The 23956-nt window shown below is 55.6% G+C and overlaps 1 protein-coding gene and 2 long non-coding RNA genes across 5 annotated transcripts; 2 read left to right on the top strand and 1 right to left on the bottom strand.

Annotated features, from left to right (window-relative positions):
• LOC147344941 (uncharacterized) lies at window positions 1-2178 on the top strand. The gene is made up of 2 exons (XR_015154395.1): window positions 1-131; window positions 1559-2178. It is a non-coding gene; the product is annotated as an uncharacterized LOC147344941 (long non-coding RNA).
• A 1566-nt stretch (window positions 2179-3744) lies between these two features.
• Window positions 3745-19149, top strand: UPK3BL2 (uroplakin 3B like 2). Of its 3 annotated transcripts, none has more exons than XM_086374417.1 (6): window positions 3745-4026; window positions 6431-6583; window positions 6693-6912; window positions 7448-7524; window positions 7756-7876; window positions 8730-8996. In XM_086374417.1, the coding sequence occupies exons 1-6, from the start codon at window positions 3945-3947 to the stop codon at window positions 8836-8838; spliced, it is 762 nt and encodes a 253-aa protein (XP_086230543.1). In that variant the 5' UTR covers window positions 3745-3944; the 3' UTR covers window positions 8839-8996. The 3 variants fall into 3 exon arrangements, with proteins under 3 accessions (XP_086230543.1, XP_086230542.1, XP_086230541.1); XM_086374415.1 differs by lacking the exon at window positions 8730-8996 and adding an exon at window positions 18640-18902 and having other exon boundaries at window positions 3805-4026; XM_086374416.1 differs by lacking the exons at window positions 7756-7876; window positions 8730-8996 and adding an exon at window positions 18640-19149 and having other exon boundaries at window positions 3804-4026.
• LOC147344939 (uncharacterized) lies at window positions 9496-20089 on the bottom strand. Its single transcript, XR_015154394.1, has 4 exons — window positions 19892-20089; window positions 14701-14830; window positions 13932-14191; window positions 9496-11375 (listed from the first exon to the last, which is right to left on the bottom strand). It is a non-coding gene; the product is annotated as an uncharacterized LOC147344939 (long non-coding RNA).
• Window positions 20090-23956: the final 3867 nt, after the last annotated feature.

Raw genomic sequence — 23956 nt, 5'->3', positions numbered from 1 at the left:
GAAAACAAAACAAAACAGCCATTTCACCTTTATCACTCCGGGGCTATTTCAGGGAACCAAGGATGTTCCTTTGTGAGCTGCGTGCTGGGGACCACAGACAAAGACCTTAATGCACGTCACTGCAGCCATAGGTAACTGATGCAAAGACACACACCGAACTGAGGAGAGTCGATGCCTCGGGGAGCACAGAAATAGGATAGAGAAGGCCGGAAGAGATTAGAAAAAAAAAAAAGCAAGACCTTGTGCAGAGCAGTAATGAGGGGCCCACAGACTGAGAGAGATGCATGGTCCTTTGCTCCTACGGCCCCTGGGTTAAACAGATGAAAAGGGGGCCGGTTTCCAACCCCACCACTGACCGTCCACAGGGCCGAGAAAGCTCCTCTCCCTGGGGGGCCCGGTGTTCTCATCTGTATGATGAGATTAATAGTCAGGCCTGCCTGCCTGCTTCTGGGATCTGAGATGAGTCGATGGGCAAGAATGTACTTTCGAAAGGTTAAAGCCGGCTCCTCCCATGTTCAGATGGCTGCTTTCAGCTGCCTTTCAGAAGAGTAAAAAAAGAAGAAAAAAGTAAATCTATATACTTTTATTACTGTACATTATATTAAAATATATGTAAGTGTAATATATACAGTATACATATATATTTATACATACTTTTTGTAAGTATACATATATATGTTTTATATACATGTAAGTATGGCAGCCCACTCCAGTACTTTTGCCTGGAAAATCCCATGGATGGAGGAGCCTGGTAGGCTCCAGTCCATGAGGTCACTAAGAGTCGGACACGACTGAGCGACTTCACTTTCACTTTTCACTTTCATGCATTGGAGAAGGAAATGGCAACCCACTCCAGTGTTCTTGCCTGGAGAATCTCAGAGACAGGGGAGCCTGGTGGGCTGCCATCTCTGGGGTTGCACAGAGTCAGACACGACTAAAGCGACTTAGCAGCAGTAGCAGGTATATATTGATGTATAGAGAGTAACTTAGTGTGTGTGTATGTATTATACACACACACATATGTATATACTGTGCTTAGTCGCTTTAGTCGTGTCCGACTCTTTTGTGACCCCATGGACTGTAGCCCGCCAGGCTACAGATACAATCCTCTATCTACGGGGATTCTCCAGGCAAGAATGCTGGAGTGGGTTGCCAGTTCCTCCTCCAGGGGATCTTCCCAACCCAGGGATCAAACCCGAATCTCCTGCACCTCCTGCATTGCAGGTGGATTCTTTACCGCTGAGCCACCGGGGAAGCATATTGTGTATACTATACACACGTATATACTATACTCTCCCATAGTATGTATACATACACACACACACACACACACATACACACACACACGGGAGAGGCTTGAGAGCAAGTATAGCAAAATGTTAACAGTTGTTGAATCTGGGTAGGGACTGTATATAAGGGCATTCTTTGTTCTATAGACTTCCAACTTTCCCAGGTGTGACCATTTCTGTAATAACAGGCTGGCGAGATAAAGAAGCTTTTCCGGGGTTGGGTCTGCCCGGGACTTGCCGGCTCATGTCCCCCTCTCTTCTGCCTCCAGGCCCAGCAGCAGGTCATGTCCTCTGAGAGGCCCACACCTCTGCTTCAAAGTCTAAGCACGACCTCCGTGTCTCATGGCTAAACGTCAAGCACAGGATGACCTGCATCTGAAGCCCATCCGTGTAACCGGCAGCACGCCGAAGTGGCTGCTTTGTGGAGGCCTCCCCCACACCCCATGCCAGACCCGGGGGCCCTCCCCCTCCACCCGGCCATCCTGTGGGGAAAGGAGGGGGATTCCTGCCTCCAGGAGCTTCCAGCAGGAGGAGGGCCAGGTGTGGCCAGAGCTGCACTTGATGAAACAATACATTTTATTGCAACAAGTGTATAAGAGGATGGAGGTGCACGTCGGGTGCTGTGGAGGGCCTTAAGAGGAGGCACCAAGGCCAATTTGGTGACACCGGACCCTGGGGTAGGTAGGGCCAAAGGACAAGAGCTCGCTGGTTACGCAAGGCAGTGAGGGCCCTCCAGGGAGAGCCTGGCCTGAGCCAAGACACAGAGGCGAGAGGCCTTGGGAGAGGGTGTCTCAGCGCCTTTTGGTTGAGGCTCCCCATGAACACCTGGACTACCCCAACCTTGTCTGCCTCCTCTCCCCCTTTAGATACTTAAAAAAATATATTTATTCATTTATTTGGCTGTGCCAGGTCTTACTTGTAGCATTCGGGATCTTTAGTTGCCGCTTATGGGACCTAGCTCCCTGACCAGAGATAGAATCCAGGCCCCTGCATTGGGAGCACAGAGTCCTAGCCACTGGACCACCCGGGAAATCCTGTTCCCTGAGTTTTCCCCTCTGGTTTTGGCCCCCAGTTCCCTGGGGGCTGGGCTTCCCTGGTGGTTGAGATGGTAAAGAATCTGCCTGCTAATGCAGGAGACCCAGGTTCGATCCCTGGGCCAGGAAGATTCCTTGGAGGAGGAAATGGCAACCCACTCCAGTATTCTTGCCTGGAGAATCCCATGGACAGAGGCACCTGGTGGGCTACGGTCCATGGAGTCACAAAAAGTCAGACACGACTGAGCAACTAACACTCCCTTGAGGCTGAGTCAGTCACTGGTGAAATGCAGTAATGTTCATATCCTGCAAAGTCTGCGACCATTTGCTAGCAAGTCCAAGTAAACAGTTGGTCGAAAAAAGTCTACTAGGTAATAACATAGTGTCAGTAGGAATATTTTCCTTTTTTCAAGTTCACTGCAATAAACAATTTGCACATTTTAAGTATTTTGGGAAAGAAAGATAGTTCAGGTGGGCTGGCAATCAACTAGATTATATATTTGATTATATAGAGATATAAATCAAATGCATTATAATGACTAAGGAATATAATTAATTGTTTTTTTAAAATTCAAGTGTCCCCCAAAGGAGTTTGAGTTTTAAGAGGGTGGCTCTGGTCAGCTGTGGAGCTAGGCCGAGTGGGGTCCCTGTGCTTGGAGCAGAGAACCCCATGAGGGGGTGCTACTCCAGTCCAGGTGAGAGGTGGTCGGTACATGCTCCGCCCACCAGCCCTGGGCCCCAGCTGAGAACCTTCTGTCTGGAGGGGGGATTGTCCTGCTCTGGCAGTGGCCAGAGATGGAGGAAGGAGAGAGGAGGTCACCTGGATAAGGAGAGGAGGGAGGGTGATGTGGGGGAGCCCCTCCCAGGGCGAGGCTGCAGGAGGGCAGCAGGGAGTCACCCTAGGCTTGCCTTGCGGGGGAAATCTTCCAGTTCTGGGGTCTGCCCCAGCAATCTTAGACAAGCCCCCTTCCTCTTTCTGTACCTCATCCAGGAAATGAAGATTACCGCCTTCCGCACAGGGGGGCCGTGGGGAGCCCCCTCCCGGGGACCAGGCAGCAGGGAGTGCCCTGAATGCCCCCAGGCTTGCCTTGGGGGTGATCCTCCAATTCTGGGGTCTGCCCCAGCTGGCTGGGTGATCTTAGACAAGCCCCCCTTTCCGCTTTCTGTGCCTCATCCAGGAAATGAGGATTACTCCCTTCCGCACAGGGTGCCCATGGGGAGCCCTGGGTGCCAGGTTGGAGAACTGTTTGGATGAGGAGATTCCACAGGGCCTGGCAGAACTGCCACTGGGGCTGCCTGGATCCCAGGGCTGCCGCCCCCTCCCGGGGCCCCTCCCTGGCCAGGCCCTCCTGGAGTCGGGGGTGGGTGCCCGGGCTGGTCTGGCAGCACAGCTAATTATTCTGTTCAGACCCCTCCCTGGCGATGCCAAATCCTTAGGGCCAACAGATTCAGCCCCTAAACCTGTCCGACCAGTTGTCTGAGAGAAGGGGGCACCTGGGAGGGGCAGCAGGAGGTGCCAGAAGCGGCCGCCCCATCCCAGCACAGGGAGCGGAGCCTCTGGGGCTCTGGATGCTGCGGACAGACCCTTGGACACACAGACGGTTGGACGCTTGTTCTGGCCATGGGGCTTGGCAGGGGACAGTCTCCGCTGCTGATGGCACTGTTGCTGCTGCTGGCCTGCCTCCAGATGGGGATGAGCCTGGGTGAGTGAGGGTCGGGGCAGGGTGGGTGGGGTGAGGAGGGGATGGTGCCCACCACGCTTCAGGCTTCCGGAAGACAGAGCCCACCTCCCCCAGCTGCCTCCTGCGTCTGAGTCCTGAGTCTGGGGCTGGGTCCCAGATGGGTCAGGGGAGACAGCCCACCAGAAGAGGGCACGAGGCAGACACCTGTGCCCCCGCCCCCCAAGACAGGGGAGCAAGGAGCGCTTCCTGCCTCTCTGGGCTTCTCGTCCCCTGTCTCCTGAGCCCAGTTGTCACCAAGTGGCTTCCCTCCTTCCCCTCCTCCATGTCCCCAGGAAAGGTTTAAAGAGGACTTCAGGGACTTCCCTGCCGGTCCAGTGGTTAAGAATATGTGCCTCCACTGCAGGGGGTGGGTGGGGAACTAAGATCCTGCAAGCATGGCCCCCCAACATTTTTTTTTAATTAAAAAAAATTAAAGAAGTCTTTAAGGATAACACTCCAAAAGGAAGCTCTGCAAGGGAGCGACAGGCATAGTTCACTGTCAGGCTCTTCAACTGGAAGAACTTAGAGATACAGCCCCCAACCCCCATTGCTGCTGCTCTGCGCCTTTCTCCTCTGTTAAGCACGAACATTAAGTACCTGCTGTATGCAGGGTGCCCTGGGCCTCAGTGTTAGAGCCGGGAGCTCTGAGAGGGGAGGTTCTAGCCCTGAACCTTTGGCGCTTAGCTGAATTTAATAGAAATGAATCAGATTGAACTGAACTGAACCAAAAGAGGAAGAGGGTTCTGGAAACTTCCCTAGCCCATCTCATCTTTCTGCAGCTCTCCAGCAATTGGGGCTGGAGGGAGGGGGAGCTCTGACCTCAGGGGGCCCGGAGAGGAAGTAGGGGTTCTGAGCTCTCTGAGCAGAGCCTGAAGGCTGGACAGGGCTGTGGGAGGCTGAGAAGGGGACAGGTTCCCAAAGGGGAGGGAGTCTGAGGTGGGCGGGAGGTGCAGAGCTCTAGGTGAGGAGAGGTCACCCCCCGCTCTGAGCCAGGACCCGTCCCCACGTCTGGGCCTGGGGTCTTCCTGTGTCACCACCACCCCCCCACCAAGCCATTCACGCCTCCCATCAAACCAACCAACCTGGACCATGTGGGTGGAGCTGGGGAGACTCGAGAGGTGGGTAAACTGAGGCCCGGAGAGTGTCAGAGCTCAAGGTCACTGGGCTCTGTCAGAGTCCAGCCTAGGGTTCAGGCTTGGGCTCAGTTAAGTTCAGTTGCTCAGTCGTGTCCGACTCTTTGCGACCCCATGAATGCACGCCAGGCCTCCCTGTCCATCACCAACTCCCGGAGTTCACTCAAACTCATGTCCATCAAGTCAGTGATGCCATCCAGCCATCTCATCCTCTGTCGTCCCCTTCTCCTCCTGCCCCCAATCCCTCCCAGCATCAGTCTTTTCCAATGAGTCAACTCTTCGCATGAGGTGGCCAAAGAACTGGAGTTTCAGCTTTAGCATCATTCCTTCCAAAGAACACCCAGGACTGATCTCCTTTAGAATGGACTGGTTGGATGTCCTTGCAGTCCAACAGACTCTCAAGAGTCTTCTCCAACACCACAGTTCAAAAGCATCGATTCTTCGGCGCTCAGCTTTCTTCACAGTCCGACTCTCACAACCATACATGACCACTGGAAAAACCATAGCCTTGACTAGACGGACCTTTCTTGGCAAAGCAATGTCTCTGCTTTTCAATATGCTATCTAGGGTGGTCATAACTTTCCTTCCAAGGAGTAAGTGTCTTTTCATTTCATGGCTGCAGTCACCATCTGCAGAGATTTTGGAGCCCAAAAAAATAAAGTCTGACACTGTTTCCCCATCTATTTCCCATGAAGTGATGGGACCAGATGCCATGATCTTAGTTTTCTGAATGTTGAGTTTTAAGCCAACTTTTTCACTCTCCTCTTTCACTTTCATCAAGAGGCTTTTTACTTCCTCTTCACTTTGTGTCATAAGGGTGGTATCCTCTGCATATCTGAGGTTATTGATATTTCTCCCGGCAATCTTGATTCCAGCTTGTGCTTCTTTAGGCTTCCCCAAATCTGAGTCTCACCCCAGCAAGACCTAAGATGCCTCTCTCACAACTGACTATGCAGCTTGGGGAGGAGCCTCTGGAACCTCCATCTGCCCTGTACTTCACTGAGACCCTGGTGACTGCAGGGGGCAAGGCTTCCCCCTGACCGCCAATGGTGCCCACCCCTAATAGGCTCCCAAGGCAGGGGCCAGGGGCTGGATGCCAAGAAGCCCTCCTGATTAATGCCTGATTAGAACCCCCAGGAAAAGCCCTAACTGCCCCCTCAGACTGGGGCTTCCCGGACCGTGAGCCTCCAGACTAGACTATGAGGAGTTGGTCATCGTGTTGAGTCTCTTTTCTCTGCCCCCACCCGGCCCAGAGCGCATCAGCTACGTGCCCCAGCTCTCGAGTGCCACCCTGGCAGGGAGGCTCACCCAGTCCACCTTCACGCTGGAGCAGCCGCGGGGCCCGTTCAGCCACCCCAGCATCTCCGACTCTGACGCCATCTGGCTAGTGGTGGCCCACAGCAACGGTGGGTGCTGCCTGGGCCTTGCTTTTCGCTCTGTGAAGTGAGCCTGGGGGGACCAGGGGGTAGGTGGATGTGGCCGCCCCCACCGTCTGACCGTCCGTGCCACCTTCAGCCACGCAGAAGTTCACGGCTCCACAGAAGGTGGAGGACACCCCGGTCCCTGCCGACTTCCCCCAGCGGGGCTACTACCTCACACTGAGGGCCAGCCGGGCTCTCTACCCCGGCGGCCCGCCCAGCAACCAGCTCCGGGTCCTGCGCGTCGGCAACGATACCCGCTGCTCCCCGAGGACAAGAGGCTGCAACCGCCCACTTCCGGGCCCCGGCCCCTACCGGTGAGCGCTGGGCCGGGGCGGGGGTGGACGGCTCCTGCCTGTGTCCAGGCCTGAGCCCGGGTGCCTGGGAGCGTGGCTCCAGTTCTGCCAATGGCAGGAGGGGACCAGGGAGGCCGCGGTGAATTGTCTAGTCTTCTTGAGCAGAGGCCCCGCCCCCAGCTCGAGCCCCCACCCCATGGGCCACCTGGACCACATGGGCGGGGTCTCCCCATCCAGTCAGAGTGGGCCCCATCTCATCTCACTCAGGGCTTGATTCACTGATGTTCTGTGCTGGGGGACCTAGCCCACTCCACTCACTGTCCCAGGTGAGAACACTGAGGGTCCCAGAAAGGGCAGGCCATGCACCCAAGGCCGCACAGCGGAGACAGTCACGACTGGGATCAGAGCCCCTTCCGGTGGACTCTAAGGCTGCGCTTTCAGCTCCAGGCTGTTCCTCCCAGGTCCTGGGAGTCAGGGAGACAGACTGACAGGCACCAGGGTGGGAGGGTTTCAGGTCCCCGGGACTCGCACCCCCAATGCTGGATCTCCTGTTCAGAGTGAAGTTCCTGGTGATGAGTGACAGGGGACCCATGGCTGAGACAGAGTGGTCCAGTGAGACCCGCCTGCAGCAAGGTATGCGGCCAGGTGTGCAGGGCCAACACGAGGCCTGGGGGTGGGCTGGGAGGAACGGGCCAGCCCCTAGTCTGTCAGAGCCCCTCTCCCAGCCTGTGCCCCCGCCCCATTCTTTCCCGGCTGGGCTGGGAGGCTGTTGGTCTGGGGGCTGTTCCAGGTCCCTCTTCTCAGGTCGGATCTCTTTCCTCCCTTCCTGCCCTACCCACCTGTGGCACCCCCTGGCGTCCTCAGCCGAGGTGCTCCAGGCTGCCCCAGGGCCCCAGACCGCAGGCATTGTGGTCATCATTGCCATCCTGTCCGTCCTGCTGGCCGTCCTCCTCGCTGCCCTCCTCGCCCTGCTCATCTTCACCTGGTACGTGGACAGGGTCGAGGCTCCCCTGGGAGGGTGGGGTCCCTGACCTGGGCCGCCTCTTCCCTTCCCCTCGATCCAGGCCTCCAACCCTGCTCCCCATTGCTAGCTCTGCAGGAGAGGTTTTCCCTGAAGGCCAAACAGGGGTAACAGTTATTGATCAAGGGATCCCCAGCGTTCTAGAGCCAGTATGTGTGCTTGTGGGCGCATTGACCCCTGTTTCCCTCGTCCCTCTGCCTGCCTGACACCCGCTGATGGGTGGAGCCGGTGGGTGGGGCCACATTTTCTGAGCGGACACCATCTGCCCCCTGGTGGCAAGAGCTAGAATTGCACGTGGGGGCACAGAGCAGACGGTCCAGGCGGATGGCGGTGAATTGTTTTTCCTCTAAGCGCTGAGCTTTGACTTGAGTGCTCAAGGCTTCATTTAGAACTCAGATGCGGGGGCCTGGTGGGGAAAGCGATGTCCACAAGGCTTCCTAGAGGAAAGAGACGTCTGATCCCTAAAGAGAATTTGGAGAGGAGGGGGAGGGAAGCAAGTGGGGAGGGTCTGGGGGCAGAAGAGTTGCCACCAAGGCCTGGCCCTTGATTCAAGGCTGAGCTGTATCCTGAAGGCCAGAGAGAGCCAGTGGCCGGTTTTGATCAGGGGAAACGCAGATGCTGTTGTGGAGGCGTCCTGCGTGTGGGGAGTGGAGGAGACCATGGGGGCGGGGTCGTGACAAAGAGGGGGGAGACAGAGCTGCGTTTTCTCAGATTTAGGGACACAGCACTCCAGGCTCTAAGCCATGGCCATCAGATTTCAATCGGGCTGTCCATTCACCATCCTCTCTGTCTCTCCCCTCCCCTCCACGCCCCCCAGGTACGACACCTGCGGGAGCACGCCCATCTCCGGCCCAGGGGAGCTGGTGTTCGTGAGAAAATATGACACCCACCACATGTCCAGGCCTTCAGCTGTGGGGGGCTCCTGAGGGCCTCCAGGGGGCCCCTGGTGCAGGCTGGGGGCCCACCCTGCTGCTTCAGAGCCCGAGGAGAGAGCGTTTCTAACTAAGGGGGAGGGGAGGGTATCCTTAGCCCAAAGCTTGGGCCTGCCGCTTTGAGGAATAAATGTCCCCAACAGCTCCCTGAATGGCTGGGTCATGAACATCTGTTGGTCTCCCTGCGTGCCTGTCCCAGCCCCTCTCAGAAGGACACAGCATCAGGGGGGCAACCCAGGGGTTCTAGGCCAGCCGAGCCATCCGGGCAGCGAGGATGAATCCAGTGACCCCGTTAGGTCTAGTGAGGCCCACCTGCCCTGTGGGCACATGCCGTCCCTCCCCCGCAGCCTCCTCTCTGTGGCCTCTCCTCCTGGCTGGAGGACTTAGAGCTTCTAGGCTTCACCCCGACTCCTGTGCTCACTCTGGGTGGGGGCGCGGGACTGTATGAGAAGCTGTAACTCCTTGGAGATGCCTGGGTTCAGACTGGGGGCCCAAACCCCATGCAGGACACCGAGCGTCTGTCGTCATCCACTCTACTCTGGGCCGAGATGACCCAGGCGGGGCTCTGTCCTCGCGTCGCTCAGCGCCGTGGGGGACAGTGTTGTAGCCACGCGTTCCGGGAAACAAACTCACTCAGAAGGACAATGCAGATAGTGGAGTGCAGTTTATTACACCTGCGGGCCCAGGGCAGAGTCTCCTCTTAGCCAAGGACCCTGACCAGTTTTTCTGAAAACCTTATATACCCTAGGTTTATGTGCCCAAACCCACCTCCCCAAATTCCCTGAAACTAGTCTGAACAAAGGAAAAGAAAGTATAATCAAAGTTAACCCTGATTCATATGCCTTAAGCCTAGGTAGTTAACAGGGAACAATTATCAATAGGCCTGTGGTCATACCCCAATAAGCATGATAGAATTTATTCTATTTGGTTACACAGATAATTAGGGTGTTCTTTTAGGCAACAGAGAGTCTAGGTATGAGCTCTGGGGCTCTTTCATCCAGGGGTGGGGGGGCCTGGTTTTCCTGTTGGTTTGTCGTTTCCACAGATACTGGGCATAGAGCTCAAAGTCCACAGTCCGGCCCAAGATGGACTCCTGCTTTCAAGGTGGAGCCTGTTCTGTCTGTTTCCTCCTTCATTCCCCTCTCTTGATGCTCTTAACTCATAGTATGAGCATCATTCATAGGGATATATTGCACCCTGACTCTCCGACCTCCAATCTGGGAGAACGACATCAATCTTTGAGTTACAAAGTTCATAATACATTGTAAAATAAAGGGTCCACAAAGCAGAACTATCAAGGCAACTATAACAATGGGAAATATAGTTTTCCACCCATCACTCTTCACCCAAGATAGGACCAAAGTCCAACAAGGAAGATTATCATCAGACATAACTTTTACCTGACCTTTCATGTCATCTAGGGTGGCTGACATATAGCCAGATAAATCAGGAATATATACACAACATTCAACGTTAATTATAGCTCAGGTCCCTCTCTGTACTGAAAGGGTTAGTCTCAAGATAGTTAGTCTCAAGATGATACCAGCAAATCCTTGTAGCAGCAGTTGATTGTAGAGTTCACCTCTGTTTCTTCTTTAAGATGATCTTGGTTTCACGGGGGTCAGTGGGGTCCTGTTGTGTAGTCCGCTCGGCGTCCTCTGGGTCTCGTGGTATGCTCTTTTCACCCTCATGTGGAGGCTCCAGGGAGTGACGCCTGCAGCTTTAACTGCAGTGGGGCTGCTTAGAACGACAGTATATGGACCCTTCCAGTGCGGGGCCAAGGAGTCGTGTTTCCAGTCCTTGACCCACACCTGATCACCAGGCACAAATTCGTGAATCTGTTCCCCAAGGGGGAATGCACCCTTACTTGTACAAACTTAGTTACCTGATTTATTTCCTTACCCAGTTGTTCCATCTGCTGTGAAATCTCATCTCCCCTTACCTGAGGCAAATTTGTTGACACCTGTTTTATTATGGGAGGGGGCCTCCCATACACAGTTTTGTACGGAGAAGAGCCATGGGACTGTGGGGTCATCCTGAGTCTGAGCAGAGCCGTCAGAAACAAGTCCACCCAGGAACCGTCAGTCTCTAAGATCCACTTGGAGGGTGTCTCTTTAAGTGTCCGGCTGGTTCCGTCCACCGTCCCAGAACTCTGGGGCCTATATGCTGTATGTAATTTCCACTTGATGTTTAAAGTTTTGCTTACTTGTTATACTAAATCAGCTACGAAAGCCGGGCCATTGTTTGATCCAATGCTGGTAGGAAATCCAAATCTGGGAACTATCTCCCTAAGCAGGCACTGGGCTCCTTTTGATGCTCTTTCAGTCGGGGTAGGAAAAGCTTCTACCCATCCTGAGAACGTACATATGATCAGCAGGTAATGGTGGTGTCGGTGAGGTTTCATTTCAGGGAAGTCCACTTCCAGGTGTTCAAAGGGCAGCATGCCTTTTAGCTGAATCCCTGGAGGTTTCTGTCTGTGCCGAGAGGCAGCATTGACCTGTGAGCAGGCAGTGCAGTTCTGAGATTTTGTCCTGCATAGGGAAGAGAGGCGGGGAACCGAGAAATATTTTCAAATTAGCTCTTCCACCCTCCCTAGGTGGGTCGCTTGGTGTGTTTGGCTTACCAGAGTGGGTGCCAGCTCCTCCGGTACCCATAATTTGCCACTTGGCAATTCCCACCATCCCTTTTCAGTCTGGATGGCCCCTTCTGCTTTGGCTAGTTGGTTTTGGGCTTTGGTGTATTTGGAGAGTCTAGCGTTAGCTCAGGTAGCTCCGCCGTATGAGAGCTTTAATAGGGGCTTCACTCGTCACCCCCAAGCCCTCGGCTGCTTGTTTAGCGGTCTTATCTGCCAGTCTGTTCCCTGAGCCCGGGGGGTATCCTCTTTTTGACGTCCTCAGCAGTGTATGACTGCAACCCTTTCTGGTTCCCAGGCAGCATCTAATAGGGTCTTAATTTCTTCCTTATTTTTAATATCTTTTTCATTCACTGTCAAAGGCCTCTCTCCTTATACAGAGCCCTGTAGTGCGGCAAAAGCATGCCTGGAGTCTGTGTAAATGTTTGTCTTCTTACCTTTTGACAGCTGGAGGGCCTGGATTAGAGCATATAGTTCGGCCCATTGAGCGGACCAGTGTGATGGCAGAGAGCTAGCCTCAACGATGGTTTCTTCCATGACTACTGCAAATCCCGACAGTCAGTCCTTGTTTCACCAGGCTGGTGCCCTTGGTGTACAGGACCCAATCTGGGTGCGGGATTGGCTGGTCTCTCAAGTCAGGCCTGCCGGCGTATTTCCTTGCAATCGTGTGAGGGCCCACCTTCTCCCACAGGAAGGTGAGTGGCCGGATTCAGGGCCTGACAAGGCTCAGTAGTAACACGGGGGTTCTCACATGACAGTCCCTGGTATTGGGTAATCCGGGATGTCGACAGCCATTTATGGGGGTCCCCTCACAGGAAAGTGTTGACCTCATGCGGGACTTTTACGAACGAATCGTGGCCCAAAGTCAGCTTGGCTGCCCCCCGGACCAGTAAGGCAACTGTAGCAACTGCCTGTAAGCCTCCCAGCCACCCAGTGGCAACACTGTCCAGCTGATTAGAGATAAGTCACTGGTCTGTCCCATGTCCCCATAGTCTGGGACAACACTCCCGTAGCCACCTTGCCCTTTTCAGTCACGTAAAGAGTGACTACAAGGTCACTCTTAGCAAGGTCAACGGCTTAGCAAGGTCTTGCAGGCCCAAGGCGGATGCTGACATAATTGTTCCGGGTCTGAGTTCTATTACCAGTGGGACTTGTTTTGCAAGCCTGGGCGGGGTGGCGGGGGGGGGGGGTTGTTTTCCACCCAGACCTCAGGGAATTGTTGAGTTAACTCTCTCTCTTGACTGTTTAGCCCGTCTGGTTTCCCTTCCTGGAGATCGGGCAACCTCCATTCATCTTGAGGGGTTATTGAGAGGAAGAGTAAAGAGGTGGTTGAGCCCACTCGAACAGTGGGGTCTTTCGTTGGGGGAAAGGCCACTTGTGCCCCCAATTTAGACAGCAAGTCTCTTCCTAACAAAGCTACTAGGCATTCGGGGATGTATAAAAACTCATGAGTCACTTGGTGTCCCCCCATCTGACATTTTCAGGGTAGGCTAGAGACACAAAGGCTGCAGACCCAGCAGCCTCTGGCTGGGTCTGCTGCTGCTGCTGCTAGGTCGCTTCAGTCGTGTCTGACTCTGTGCGACCCCATAGACGGCAGCCCACCAGGCCCCCCCATCCCTGGGATTCTCCAGGCAAGAACACTGGAGTGGGTTGCCATTTCCTTCTCCAATGCATGAAAGTGAAAAGTGAAAGTGAAGTCGCTCAGTCGTGTCCAACTCTTAGCGACCTCATGGACTGCAGCCCACCAGGCTCCTCCATCCATGGGATTTTCCAGGCAAGAGTGCTGGAGTGGGGTGCCATTACCTTCTCTGGGGGCTGGGTCTATTGGCGTATAAAGTCTATAGGCCTCGCACAGTCCTTTGCAGAACTCAGAGGGTGATTTGCTTTCCCTTTGAATCACTTCAGAGGGTTTTGTGATACTCATAGCTTTTCGGGCCCCTGATTTGAGACCTTGTAAAATGGCCACCTGCTATCTCCCAGGTGGCCCTCCCTCCTCTGTGTTACAGTCCCAGTCGGGCCTCTCCTCAGGGTGGCTCGTTCTGCCCACCGCTGCGGGCTTGCAGTACCCTCAGGTGCCACTTCTCTTAACCATTTTCTGGCCTCAGTTAGGATCCTGTGTCTGTCCTCAGTGCTGAAAAGGGAGCCTAGTAGTTGGATTATGTCATCCTATGTAGGGCGGTGGGTTTGAAAAATAGTCTCCATTAGCCTAATCATGGCTTGTGGCTCCCCCGAGTATGGTGGAGCGTGTCTCTGTCAGTTTAATATATCCGTAGAGGAAAATGGTTGATAATAATAGGCTACAGGGGGCGGACGGTAGTGCCCCATGCGTCCTGAACTGGAGGCTGTTGTACCCTCTGAGGGGCATCTGTAGTGGGGTTCTTTCCCCTTGTTCCTTGGCGGAGTGCAGCCTCTGTCTAATGGCTGTGTTTTCTTCCCCCTTCCCATCAGTACTCACCGGGAGAGGTGGATACAATCTAGGAGGTCCATCTGAGGTGGAATTCTGGGGGCATTGACCAGAGGTCTCCATCGATGGGATCGGAGCCTGCCAAGGTGGCAGCTCTACGAACTCCGGGAGAGCTGGTGGAAGAGCAGGGCAGGAACTTCCCCTGGTCCTGGATTGGGCATCAAGGCAGCCTCAGGTCCTGGCAGAGCACTGGGAGGCAGGCGCGTCATTATCCAGTATAGGGGAGGGGTCAGGTCATCCCCGTCCAAATCCTGTAGAATTTCGTTTTTTATCATCAGTCAATTTTTGTGCCATTAATATTTTTCCCTTTCCCTTCTGGATACAGAACCTTGTCCAAGTAGGAGGGTGTTGAGCTAACCCTAGCCATGAGTCAGTATATGGATGTTGATCCGGGTGTCCTGGCTCTCCTGTGACTACTGTATAGACTGCTTCCACTATTTTTGATTTCATGGTGTTCCCTGGTGGCCATCCTACTCCCATAGGGGGCCATTCGACCTCACAGAGTATGTGGAGGCAGTTAGGCTTCATCTTCACCCCAGAGTCTCCTCCTAATCCCTTGTTAAAATGTTTAATCATGCACTCCAATACGCTTGCCTTAGAATCACTTCCCCTCATCTTGCTTACCTTCTCAGATCTTCTACTTTTCCTTTCTGTTCTGTCTACAAAGTTCTCGGTACCCTATGTACTTCTGATATTTCCACTCAGTGACACTTAAATTGCCATTCTGCCTCCTTCCTAACTGGGGTGAGAAGAGCCTTACCTGCTAGATTCCAGAGGGAGAAGGGGGATCGGCGTGTCTTCACCTGCCGGTCAGCACAGCTAAACCAGAACACCACGTGATCCAAGACTGTTTCTCCCTTAACGTTTAAAGTCCATTCTGCCTTGGTGGGCTTGATCAGGTGTGGATGAAAATACAGATGGGTTAAATATCCCATGTCCCAGGCCGTCTCTGGAAAAGCCAATTCGTACTCACTTATATATCCCCCTCCTTCTAGCCTGACAGTTCCGAGGGGGTCGAGAATTTCATAGCAGATGGGACACCTCCTTGGGGAGGGCAGAATACGAGCACACAAAAACCAAGTTTCTTCTCCTAAAAATGCCCTGGCAATTGCTTGGTAATAATTTTCCCCAAGACGGCGCGGACACCACCTCCTAAATGACCTTCACAAATTTCCTTCCTAAGCCCTAACACGCTCATCAACCTGTGTACCAAGCAATCGCTGCCACCTGCCTATTCCAGGCTCCTGTGGGTCTGTGCCCCTTCTAATCCCTCCCAGGGGGGTGATCAGGCCCCCTCTTCCACCCTACCGGGTGGGTTCCTCCTCACCTGAGCACTCAGTTCCCCTGCTGCCATCCACTACCTGCTAACATGAAAGGTCCAGGAGTTGAGAAGCAGAATCCTTCCAGAAGGGTGAGGCGCCTTCCCCCCTCTAGAAGATTCGAGCCGCAAGGCCTCGGAGTAGCCCCAAATGGGACTTGTCTTCTCAAAGTGAGGAGTTTCCCAGCCCATGCACCAAATGTTGTAGCCATGCTTTCTGGGAAACAAACTCACTCAGAAGGACAATGCAGATAGTGGAGTGCAGGTTATTACACCGGTGGGCCCAAGGCAAAGTCTCCTCTTAGCCAAGGACCCCGACCAGTTTTTGTGAAAACTTTATATACCCTAAGTGTACGTGCCCAAACCCACCTCCCCAAATTCCCTGAAACTAGTCTGAACAAAGGAAAAGAAAGATACAATCAAAGTTAACCCTGATTCATATGTCTTAAGCCTAGGTAGTTAACAGCGGACAATTATCAATAGGCCTGTGGTCATACCCCAGTTGGAGAGGCAATGGCACCCAACTCCAGTACTCTTGCCTGGGAAATCCCATGGATGGAGGAGCCTGGTAGGCTGCAGTCCATGGGGTCGCTAAGAGTCGGACACGACTGAGCAACTTCACTTTCACTTTCCACTTTCATGCATTGGAGAAGGAAATGGCAACCTACTCCAGTGTTCTTGCCTGGAGAATCCCAGGGACGGGGGAGCCTGGTGGGCTGTTGTCTATGGGGTTGCACAGAGTCGGACACAACTGATTCGACTTAGCAGCAGCAGCATACCCCAGTAAGCATAATAGAATTTATGATTCTATTCAGTTACACAGATAATTAGGGTATTCTTTTAGGCAACAGAGAGTCTAGGTACAAGCCCTGGGGCTCTTCCATCCAGGGGGCCTGGTTTTCCAGTTGGTATGTCATTTCCATAGATACTGCGCATAGAGCTCAAAGTCCACAGTCCGGCCCAAGATGGAGTCCTGCTTTCAAGATGGAGCCTGTTCTGTCTGTTTCCTCCTTCAACAGGAGAGGGCAACCAGCCAGCACAAGAGGTGGAGGGAACGCAGAGGTCTGGGAGCCAGAGGAGAGGGCTTCCTGGAGAAGGGGCCACACTGTGCCAGGTGACCCCAAGAAAGGGACCCAGGCAGGAGCAACCGAGCGTACAAAGGCCTGGAAGCCACAGTGACTGCTGGGTGGGCAGGGTGGGGACAGCTGGAGGGTGGGGTGAGGGACAGCGAGGAGGCCAGGAGACGCCCCTTGCTACGGGGCACCGGGCAGGGAAGAGGGCGCTGGCTGGGTGCCCAGGTGTGTGTCCGGGTGGTGCAAACAGCCCTAATGGGTTTATTAAGCCTCTGCAGACACATCCGGCTCCTGGTGGGGAGGAAATGCTCACGTGACCAGCCTGGGCGGGGCTGGGAGGGGAGGGGCACACGGAATTCCAGCCTCTGCAGAGCAAAGCCTTGGCCTTTCCAGAGCAGCCATGAGCCCCGACCCTGGGGCTGGGTGACCCTGGACGGATCACTTGCCCTCTGTGGGCCTCAGTTTCCCCCTTATGTAAAAGCCAGGGTTGAGCTGGGTAACTGTGAGGCCCTGCTCTCCACCAGCACCCGGCATGGGTCGGGCACTGCAGGAAACAGATGGCACACTGTCTAATGGGGCAAATGCGAGCATTTACAAGGGTGTGGGCAGCAGATCCAGGGGACCCAGGGCACCGACGGGGCCATAAACACTCCTGTCCCTGAAGGACTGGTGGGGTTTCCAGGGCCAGTGAGCAGGAGCCACGGGAAGGGTTTGCCCGGCAGGGACAGGGGGCTGTAGGTAGAGGGGTTAAATACTCTGGTCTTCCCCCTCTGGCCTTCTGATCATGCGGCTGGAGGGCAGGGGGGTCTGGACGCTGTGGTCGATGGGAGTAGGGCCGAGACTCCCAGGCCTTTGGTCACACGGTTGCTTCCATCCTAAAGCCCTCTAGGGGGGCTGCCCTGGTGCTCCAGTGCCTGTGCGCGCTCAGTCGTGTCCGACTCTCTGGGACCCCATGGACTGCAGCCCACCAGGCTCCTCTGTCCATGGGATTCTCCAGGCAAGAACACTGGAGTGGGTTGCCATGCCCTCCTCCAGGGGATCTTTCCAACCCAGGGATCGAACCCAGGTCTCCCACATTGCAGGCGAATTCTTTCCAGTCTGAGCCACCAAGGAAACCCAGTGGTTAGGGCTCTGTGATTTCACAGCTGAGGGTGCGGGTTGGATGCCTGGTCTGAGAACTAAGATCCTGCAAGCTCCAAGATAAAAAAAAAAAAAAAAAAAATTTAAAGCACTCTAGGGGCCCACCCAGAGTCACCTCATTAGCATAAACTGAGGGATGGTTGACAGGGGCTCCTTATGCATAACAAAATATGCTCCTCTCACCCCGGCACTCAGAAAATTCCAAAGTTTTAAGAGCTCTGTCCCAGGAGCCAGGACAAAGACCAAGTATACAGTTCTTACTATATCACAACATCACCAAGCGGCACAGACCGACTTTGTGCCAATCCTGTGGAATCAGACCCGTCCCCACCTTTGGTCTCCAGACTGGAGAAAGGGGCCACAAAGTCCTATCCTAGATGGAGGGCTGCCTGAGGCCAGGGCGAGGGGCGTGCAGACAGGTATCTGCAGGAACTGACAGACCCCTGAGTCGGGAAGGTCAGGGGTCCTGGCTGCCTCTGACCGGATGGATGTCCCAGAGGACCTCAGGCCACCACGTCACCCCACAGCCAAACCTAGAGCTGTGCCCCGGCCCCCAACCCCCTCGTGGTTCCCTGGGCCTCCAGCCCCCAAGTCGAGTTCTGGAGAAGACCCCGATCAACCGCTGTCCTGGACCATAGGCCCCAACGAGGGACAGGCACCACTTTCTGTGATAGGCACAGCCCGGCCACGAAGTCTCAGCCAGCTCCTGAGCCCAGAGCTCAGCTGTGGGTGGTTGAGAGCCCAGCACAGTGTGGGTAGGGTGTCCCCCTACACACCCTGAACCCCACCCCAGGCTCTCACTGGAACCTCAGCCGTGCCTGGGCTGGCTTTCCTGGGCTCTTCTGGGGCCTGGGAGTCCAGGACTGGGCTGGAGGGGAAGGCCTCGTGAGCCAGGGTGGCTGGCCCATAGAGCTGCCGACTGGGATCCTGACAGAGCAGAGAGGGAGCGTGAGCCCCAGAGCCGTGTTGTGAGACCTGCCCTCAGGGAGAGCCCTGCGTGGCACTCCGAGGAGTGTCCTGCCCCAGCCCCAGCCCTGGTGCCCTGTCTGACACCCCTCAGTTCTCTCGTGCATGTAAAGGATGGAAGAGATGAGCGGTAAGGTCCTCGGGTCACTCAGTCCCTGCTTGCTCACTCATTCACTCATTCATTCCCTCCTACACTCAACAGGCAGTCACCAGCTCCAGTCCCGGCCCTCAAGGCCAGTCCTGCATCAGCAGGGGCTCGACTTCCACAGGGACGACGAGGAGGCTGTCATGGGACGGAGACGCCGACACTGTTTCCGGGAGCAGGGGCAGTGGGGTGACAATGACCGCGTCAGCCCACTCAGCACTCCAGCTCTCAGGTGCACAAACCTGGGGAACACAGACTCAGGGACAATGGCCTTGAGCCATGAAGCGACACCCAGTGGGGCCCAGGGCCTCTGACGTCAGCCTGATGGACGGACGAACAGATGAGGGCAGAGGACCTGCTGTATCCCTGCCCTTCTGTCCCTGTTTTTCTGTCTCTCTCCCTGTATCCCCCACTCTTACCTTTCTCTGCCTCTCACTGCATCACTTGTCTCTATTTTTAACTCTGATAAGCCATGGGAACTCCCTCACTTCCTGGGGGGAAGCCGTCTGAGCTGGCCCGGAGATGGGCATGACCATTTCCCAATAAACAGAAGATAAAGTCAGAAAATGGGCTTCTGTTCCAGGTCTGGGCTCAGTAGGGGAAAAGGGCAAAATTGAAGCCAAAAGAAGAATGAGAAAGACAAGCTGTGTCAGGGGTGGGGACAGTTCACGGCCCATCACTCCAACCGGCAGGTATGCGGGGTGCCCCAGGGGCCCTCCCCGGACGCCCTTTGCAACCTCCCAGCCCCCCATCTCCGCACCCTGGCTCCTCTCCAGACACGCAGCTCTCCCCTGCAGCAGGAGCCCAGGTGGCCCCACTGAACTGTTGTGCCCCCTTTTCCCCACAAGTGTGCTTTGGCACTCCCCCTCTTTGGCATGGATCAGGGGCTCCACTGGGAATGCTGGTTCACACGGAAGGGTCTGAAGACCTCCGTCAGCCTAAGCTCCCCGGGGACGTTTCCACCTGGGGCACCAAGATGCGAGGGTGTGACCTGAGAGAGGAGGTCTCTTAAGGGTCCTGTTGGGAGGTCCCTCCTAGGAAGGTAGTCCAGGCTGAGGGCATGGTCCTCCTGAGACCCCCTGATTGGCCCCAGCCTGAGATGCAGGCTGCCCCCCGGTGGCCCTGGGGACTTCTGCAGAGCTGCTGGGGACACGGTGTTGCCTGCTGGGTGCCCAGAGTCGGCCCCGAGGTTCCTTGTCATTCTGGCAGCTCGAGGGCACACAAATGCTGTTCCTTCACTCTCCTGCTGCTGTTCCCACCTCTCTGCCCCTCTACCTGGAGCCAATATCCCCTGGTCCTTCAGGCCCACCTCAAATGTCACCTTCTTGTGGCCGCCTGTGACTTCCTTCCATGGCAACTTCATTGTCCACGCTGAACCTCAAGGACTCCAAGAATATCTCCTGGCTGCCCTCAAATTGCCTCTCCATGCACCCCTGGTAGGATAGAGGCTGAGAGAGACCGAGGGCAGCAGAAACGGAGACCAGGAGACTCAGACCGCTCCCTCCTCAATCCTTCCACCCCACCCAGTCACTCCAGCCCAACCCAGCGAGGGCCACATGCAGAGGGCACAGCGATGCCAAGGATCCTTGTCTGGCACCTACTAGGCACCAGGAACTGGACTGAACAATTCACGAATGTGAACCTCACATCCTTGGGGCAATCCCACGATTAGCATCATTTTACAGATGAATAGACAGGAGTGTGGTAAGTGCCACCAGCTGGCCATGGGACCCGGAGGGGTCTTAGAACTCTGCTGGAGGGGAAGGGAGGGGGCCACAGGGCCCTTGGTGGGGAGGCAGGGGTGCCCAGCCCCGCCCCGGTCCCTGCCTCTGATCTGGGCTGCAGCCAGGGTGGTCCCCTGCCCTTCTCCCACTCCCACCCCCAGCTTCCTCAGTGGGAGGATGTTTCCACTCCTTTCTGGAAGGTTCAGGAGGTTAATGAGGCCAAAGCACGTAACACCAGTGACTCAGGGGGACGAAGTTCTGGGAAGAGAGGAACCTGGGTTTGGGCTCAGGGCCAAGGGCGGGGTGGGCAATGGCGCCTCTGCTCACAGAGCCTGACCACAGCTTACCCACCTCCCCTGGTCCAGCCACCAGCCCCCTGAGGAGTCTCTGAGAATGTTAGAGAAGGGCCTCGACGGGGCAGGAGACCCCTTCTCTTCCCGCCGTGGACGTGGTCCAGCCTGAGCTGTTTGGGACGTGGACCCCTGGGGCCTGGGGAGGCTGGCCGATGTGGCTGTGGTTGTCCCCAGCTGGCCTGCCTTGAGTCTAAGTCTTAGCTGGCGGGGATGAAGGGAAGGGCAGGTTCTCAATCCTGCCTGGACCCCAGAGGGACGCCAAGGCTGCAGCAGGGCCCCCAGAAGTTAAAAGCTGCAGGCAGACTGGACCTTAAGCCTAAATCTCCAGGCTCAGTGCCCAGGGTGGGGACGTTCATCTCAGGCTGCCCTCTCCCATCCCACCTTTCCATGCATCCTCGCCTGCCGTCATCCTCCCCCGGCTGTGTGCTGGGCTCCGGGGACGGGAACAGCTTGGCCACAGCCCGTCCTATGGGAACAAAGTGGCCAAGACAGAGGGACACATCCCAAGTAGATGGTCCCAGAGTGCCATGGGAAGTGCTCCCAGTGCAGGAAGAAAGTTCTGTGCTCTCATGCGGGAAAGGGCTCTCGGCTTGCTGACCAACCCTGTGGGCCCTTCTGCTGTGAGAGGGGCCCCTGGGCCCACGGGGGTGGGGGCAGTGAGGTCAGGACAGCTGTCCAGCTCTCCCAAATAAGACCGAAGAGTCAAGAGTTTCAGCCACTGGGCTGCTGGAAGGAGGAAGGGGAGTCACCCAGTGTGTCCACTGGGGAGAGGGTGGGGACAGGTGTGACATGCCTGCAGAGGGACGGTCAGGACTGACCAGGCTGGGACCTAGAGTTCTGATGTCTCCCCTAAGACCCAGCAGTTCTGCTGACGGTATTTCCTCTGTAGAGAGAAACACGCGCCCTCCTCCAACAGAAGTCAGGTCTGAGAACACTCACAGCAGTCTTGTTCGTAACAGATCCAAACTGGACACAGTACAGAGGACAGATGTCTGTCCACGGGCGAAGGGCATTGTGGGGGCTCCGTCCCCACCGTGGAAGGCTATTCATCTATGACAAGAGCATGGATGGTCGACCCAGGCAGCCCCCTGGGTGACTGTCCTGGATGTTATCACACTGATCAAGAGAAGCCTGAGGCAGAGGAATCCACGCTATGTGATCCTCTCCGTAGGGAGATGAGAAGCAGGCAAGAATAACAGCGGGTGATCGACTTGCGGTAGAGGTTGTCCCCGGACTGGGGCAAGAGCAAGCTTGCTGGGGGTGCAAGTGACCTAGCTCTCCATCTGAATGACCCAGATGTGGTTGTTGTCGTTTAGTCGCTCTGTCGTGTCTGACTCTTTGCGACCCCATGGACCGTAGCCCGACAAGCTCCCCTGTCTATGGGATTCTCCAGGCAAGAATACTGGAGTGGGTTGCCATGCCCTCCTCCAAGGGATCTTCCCGACCCAGGGACTGAACCCAGGTCTCCTGCATTGGCAGGTGGATTCTTAACCACTGAGCCACCAGGGAAGCCCTACCCAGGTGTACGCATGTGTAAAACTCCATCAAGCTGTTCCCTTAAGATGTGTGCGTTTTACTGTAAGAAAAGGAGTCCGCGTTTATTCTGCAGGCAGCTGCCACTGTGAGTCATCAGGGAACAGACAGAGGCCTCTGCCCCAAGGAGCTGGGAGGCCTGGTCCCCCAGTAATGGGCGCACTGTCAGCCTGGCGGCCTCTCACTCAGGCACAGTCCAGAGAGACATGGGTAGAGTCCAGCAGGGGAGGGAGCAGTCAGTCACACAGAAGGTACCAGACTGAGCAGAAGCAGAGATGCTGGGAGGGACAGTGGGGGTCCTGCTGGGGGCGGCTAGGGCAGGGGGGACCCTGGTGAGTTGAGGGCACCCAGAGGCCAGGGTCCCAAGTGCCCAGGTAAGAGGGAAGGACCTTCATATTCTGTTACAAGTTAATCACTATTGTCCATAAGGTTTTTTTTTTTTTTTAAATATTTATTTACTTACGCTGAGTCTTAGTTGCTGCTGGTGGGATCTTTAGTTAGGCCTCTAGTTCCATGACCAGGAATCAAATACCAGGCCCCCTGCATTAGGAGTGCAGAATTTTAGCCACTGGACCACCAAATGAAATCCCACCTGTAAGCTTGTATTATACACAATGAACCACCTCTGGGAATCCTGCCACCCAGGTAACGAGTGTTAAGCTAAAACACCTTAGATTAGCTCACAGGACAGAGCCTGACCAGGCCCACCTGTGAATGGCAGCAGGGGAGGAGGAAATGAACACATCCCCTCTGGAGTCTGGCCGGAACCAGGACTTTCCCCTTCCCCTCTTAGTATGAGAAGCCTGAATTCTGACATGGGGAAGACGGTTCCCTGCGACACTAGTCTCCCATCTTCTCCGTCTGCCAGCTTTCCGAATAAAGTCGCTATTCAGTGCCCCAACAATTCTTCCTCTCGATTTATCAGCCTGCCCTGTGGCAAGCAGTTGGAGCTTGAACTGCAAACACCCACAGAGGACCAGAAGCTGTGATGCCATGAAAGCAGAGAAGTTGGTGTCTGCGGCGGTGGAGGGGCGCCCTCTGAGCAGGTGTGAAGGGTGGGCTGGAGCCCCCTGGGCAGGAGTCAGGCTGAGAACTGGGAGCTGCCTCCACGTCCTGTCTCCCCCACAGCCCCCCCAAAACCCCCCACCCACTGTGGCTCCAGGGCTCCTGGTTCCTGTCAGCCCAGCCAGGGCCTGTCGCGAGCTGGAGCCGGGAGGCGGTGGCGCCAGAAGCCTTGACAGGTTTATGTTCTGGCTGTGGCTGCTGCTCTGGCCTCATGCCGAGTCCCCTGTCATCCTCCTCCCCCTGGAGCTGGGAGACGCTGAGCCAGGGGTCTGGAGACCAGGGTCTCCTGGGAATCACACCGTCCCCTCCCCAGTCCGGGGCCATCTCTGCTCAGGGGGTGCCTGAGAACAATGCCTGTACCCTTGTCCCCCACCCCCCCACTCTAGCCCTGCTCCTTCAACTCCAGCCTGCTGTCACCTCTTCCAGGAAGCCCACCTGGAACATCACCCTCCATGGGTAGGAGGTGCCTTGGGTGGCTCCGAGAGGCTGGGGCAGAGATCTAGAGCCAAGACTCTGGATTCCCAACCTTCCCCTTTCAAAACCCAGGACTCCTGGTTTTTCACTTGCCTTACCTCAGTTTCCCGCTTTGGGAAGGGGCAGTGGGCTGGAGCTGAGGGGCTTAAGTGACTGCAGCTCTGGGGAGGCCTCAGAGAATGGGCACCTCTGGGCTCCCTTCTGGCTGCCCTGCTTGGCCACTGT

Source organism: Bos grunniens, chromosome 25 (assembly GCF_055505025.1).
Source record: "Bos grunniens cultivar Pamir isolate PY7600 chromosome 25, Bosgru_T2T1.0, whole genome shotgun sequence".
Taxonomy (NCBI): Eukaryota; Metazoa; Chordata; class Mammalia; order Artiodactyla; family Bovidae; genus Bos; species Bos grunniens.
This window is presented reverse-complemented; position numbering and strand designations above follow the sequence as displayed.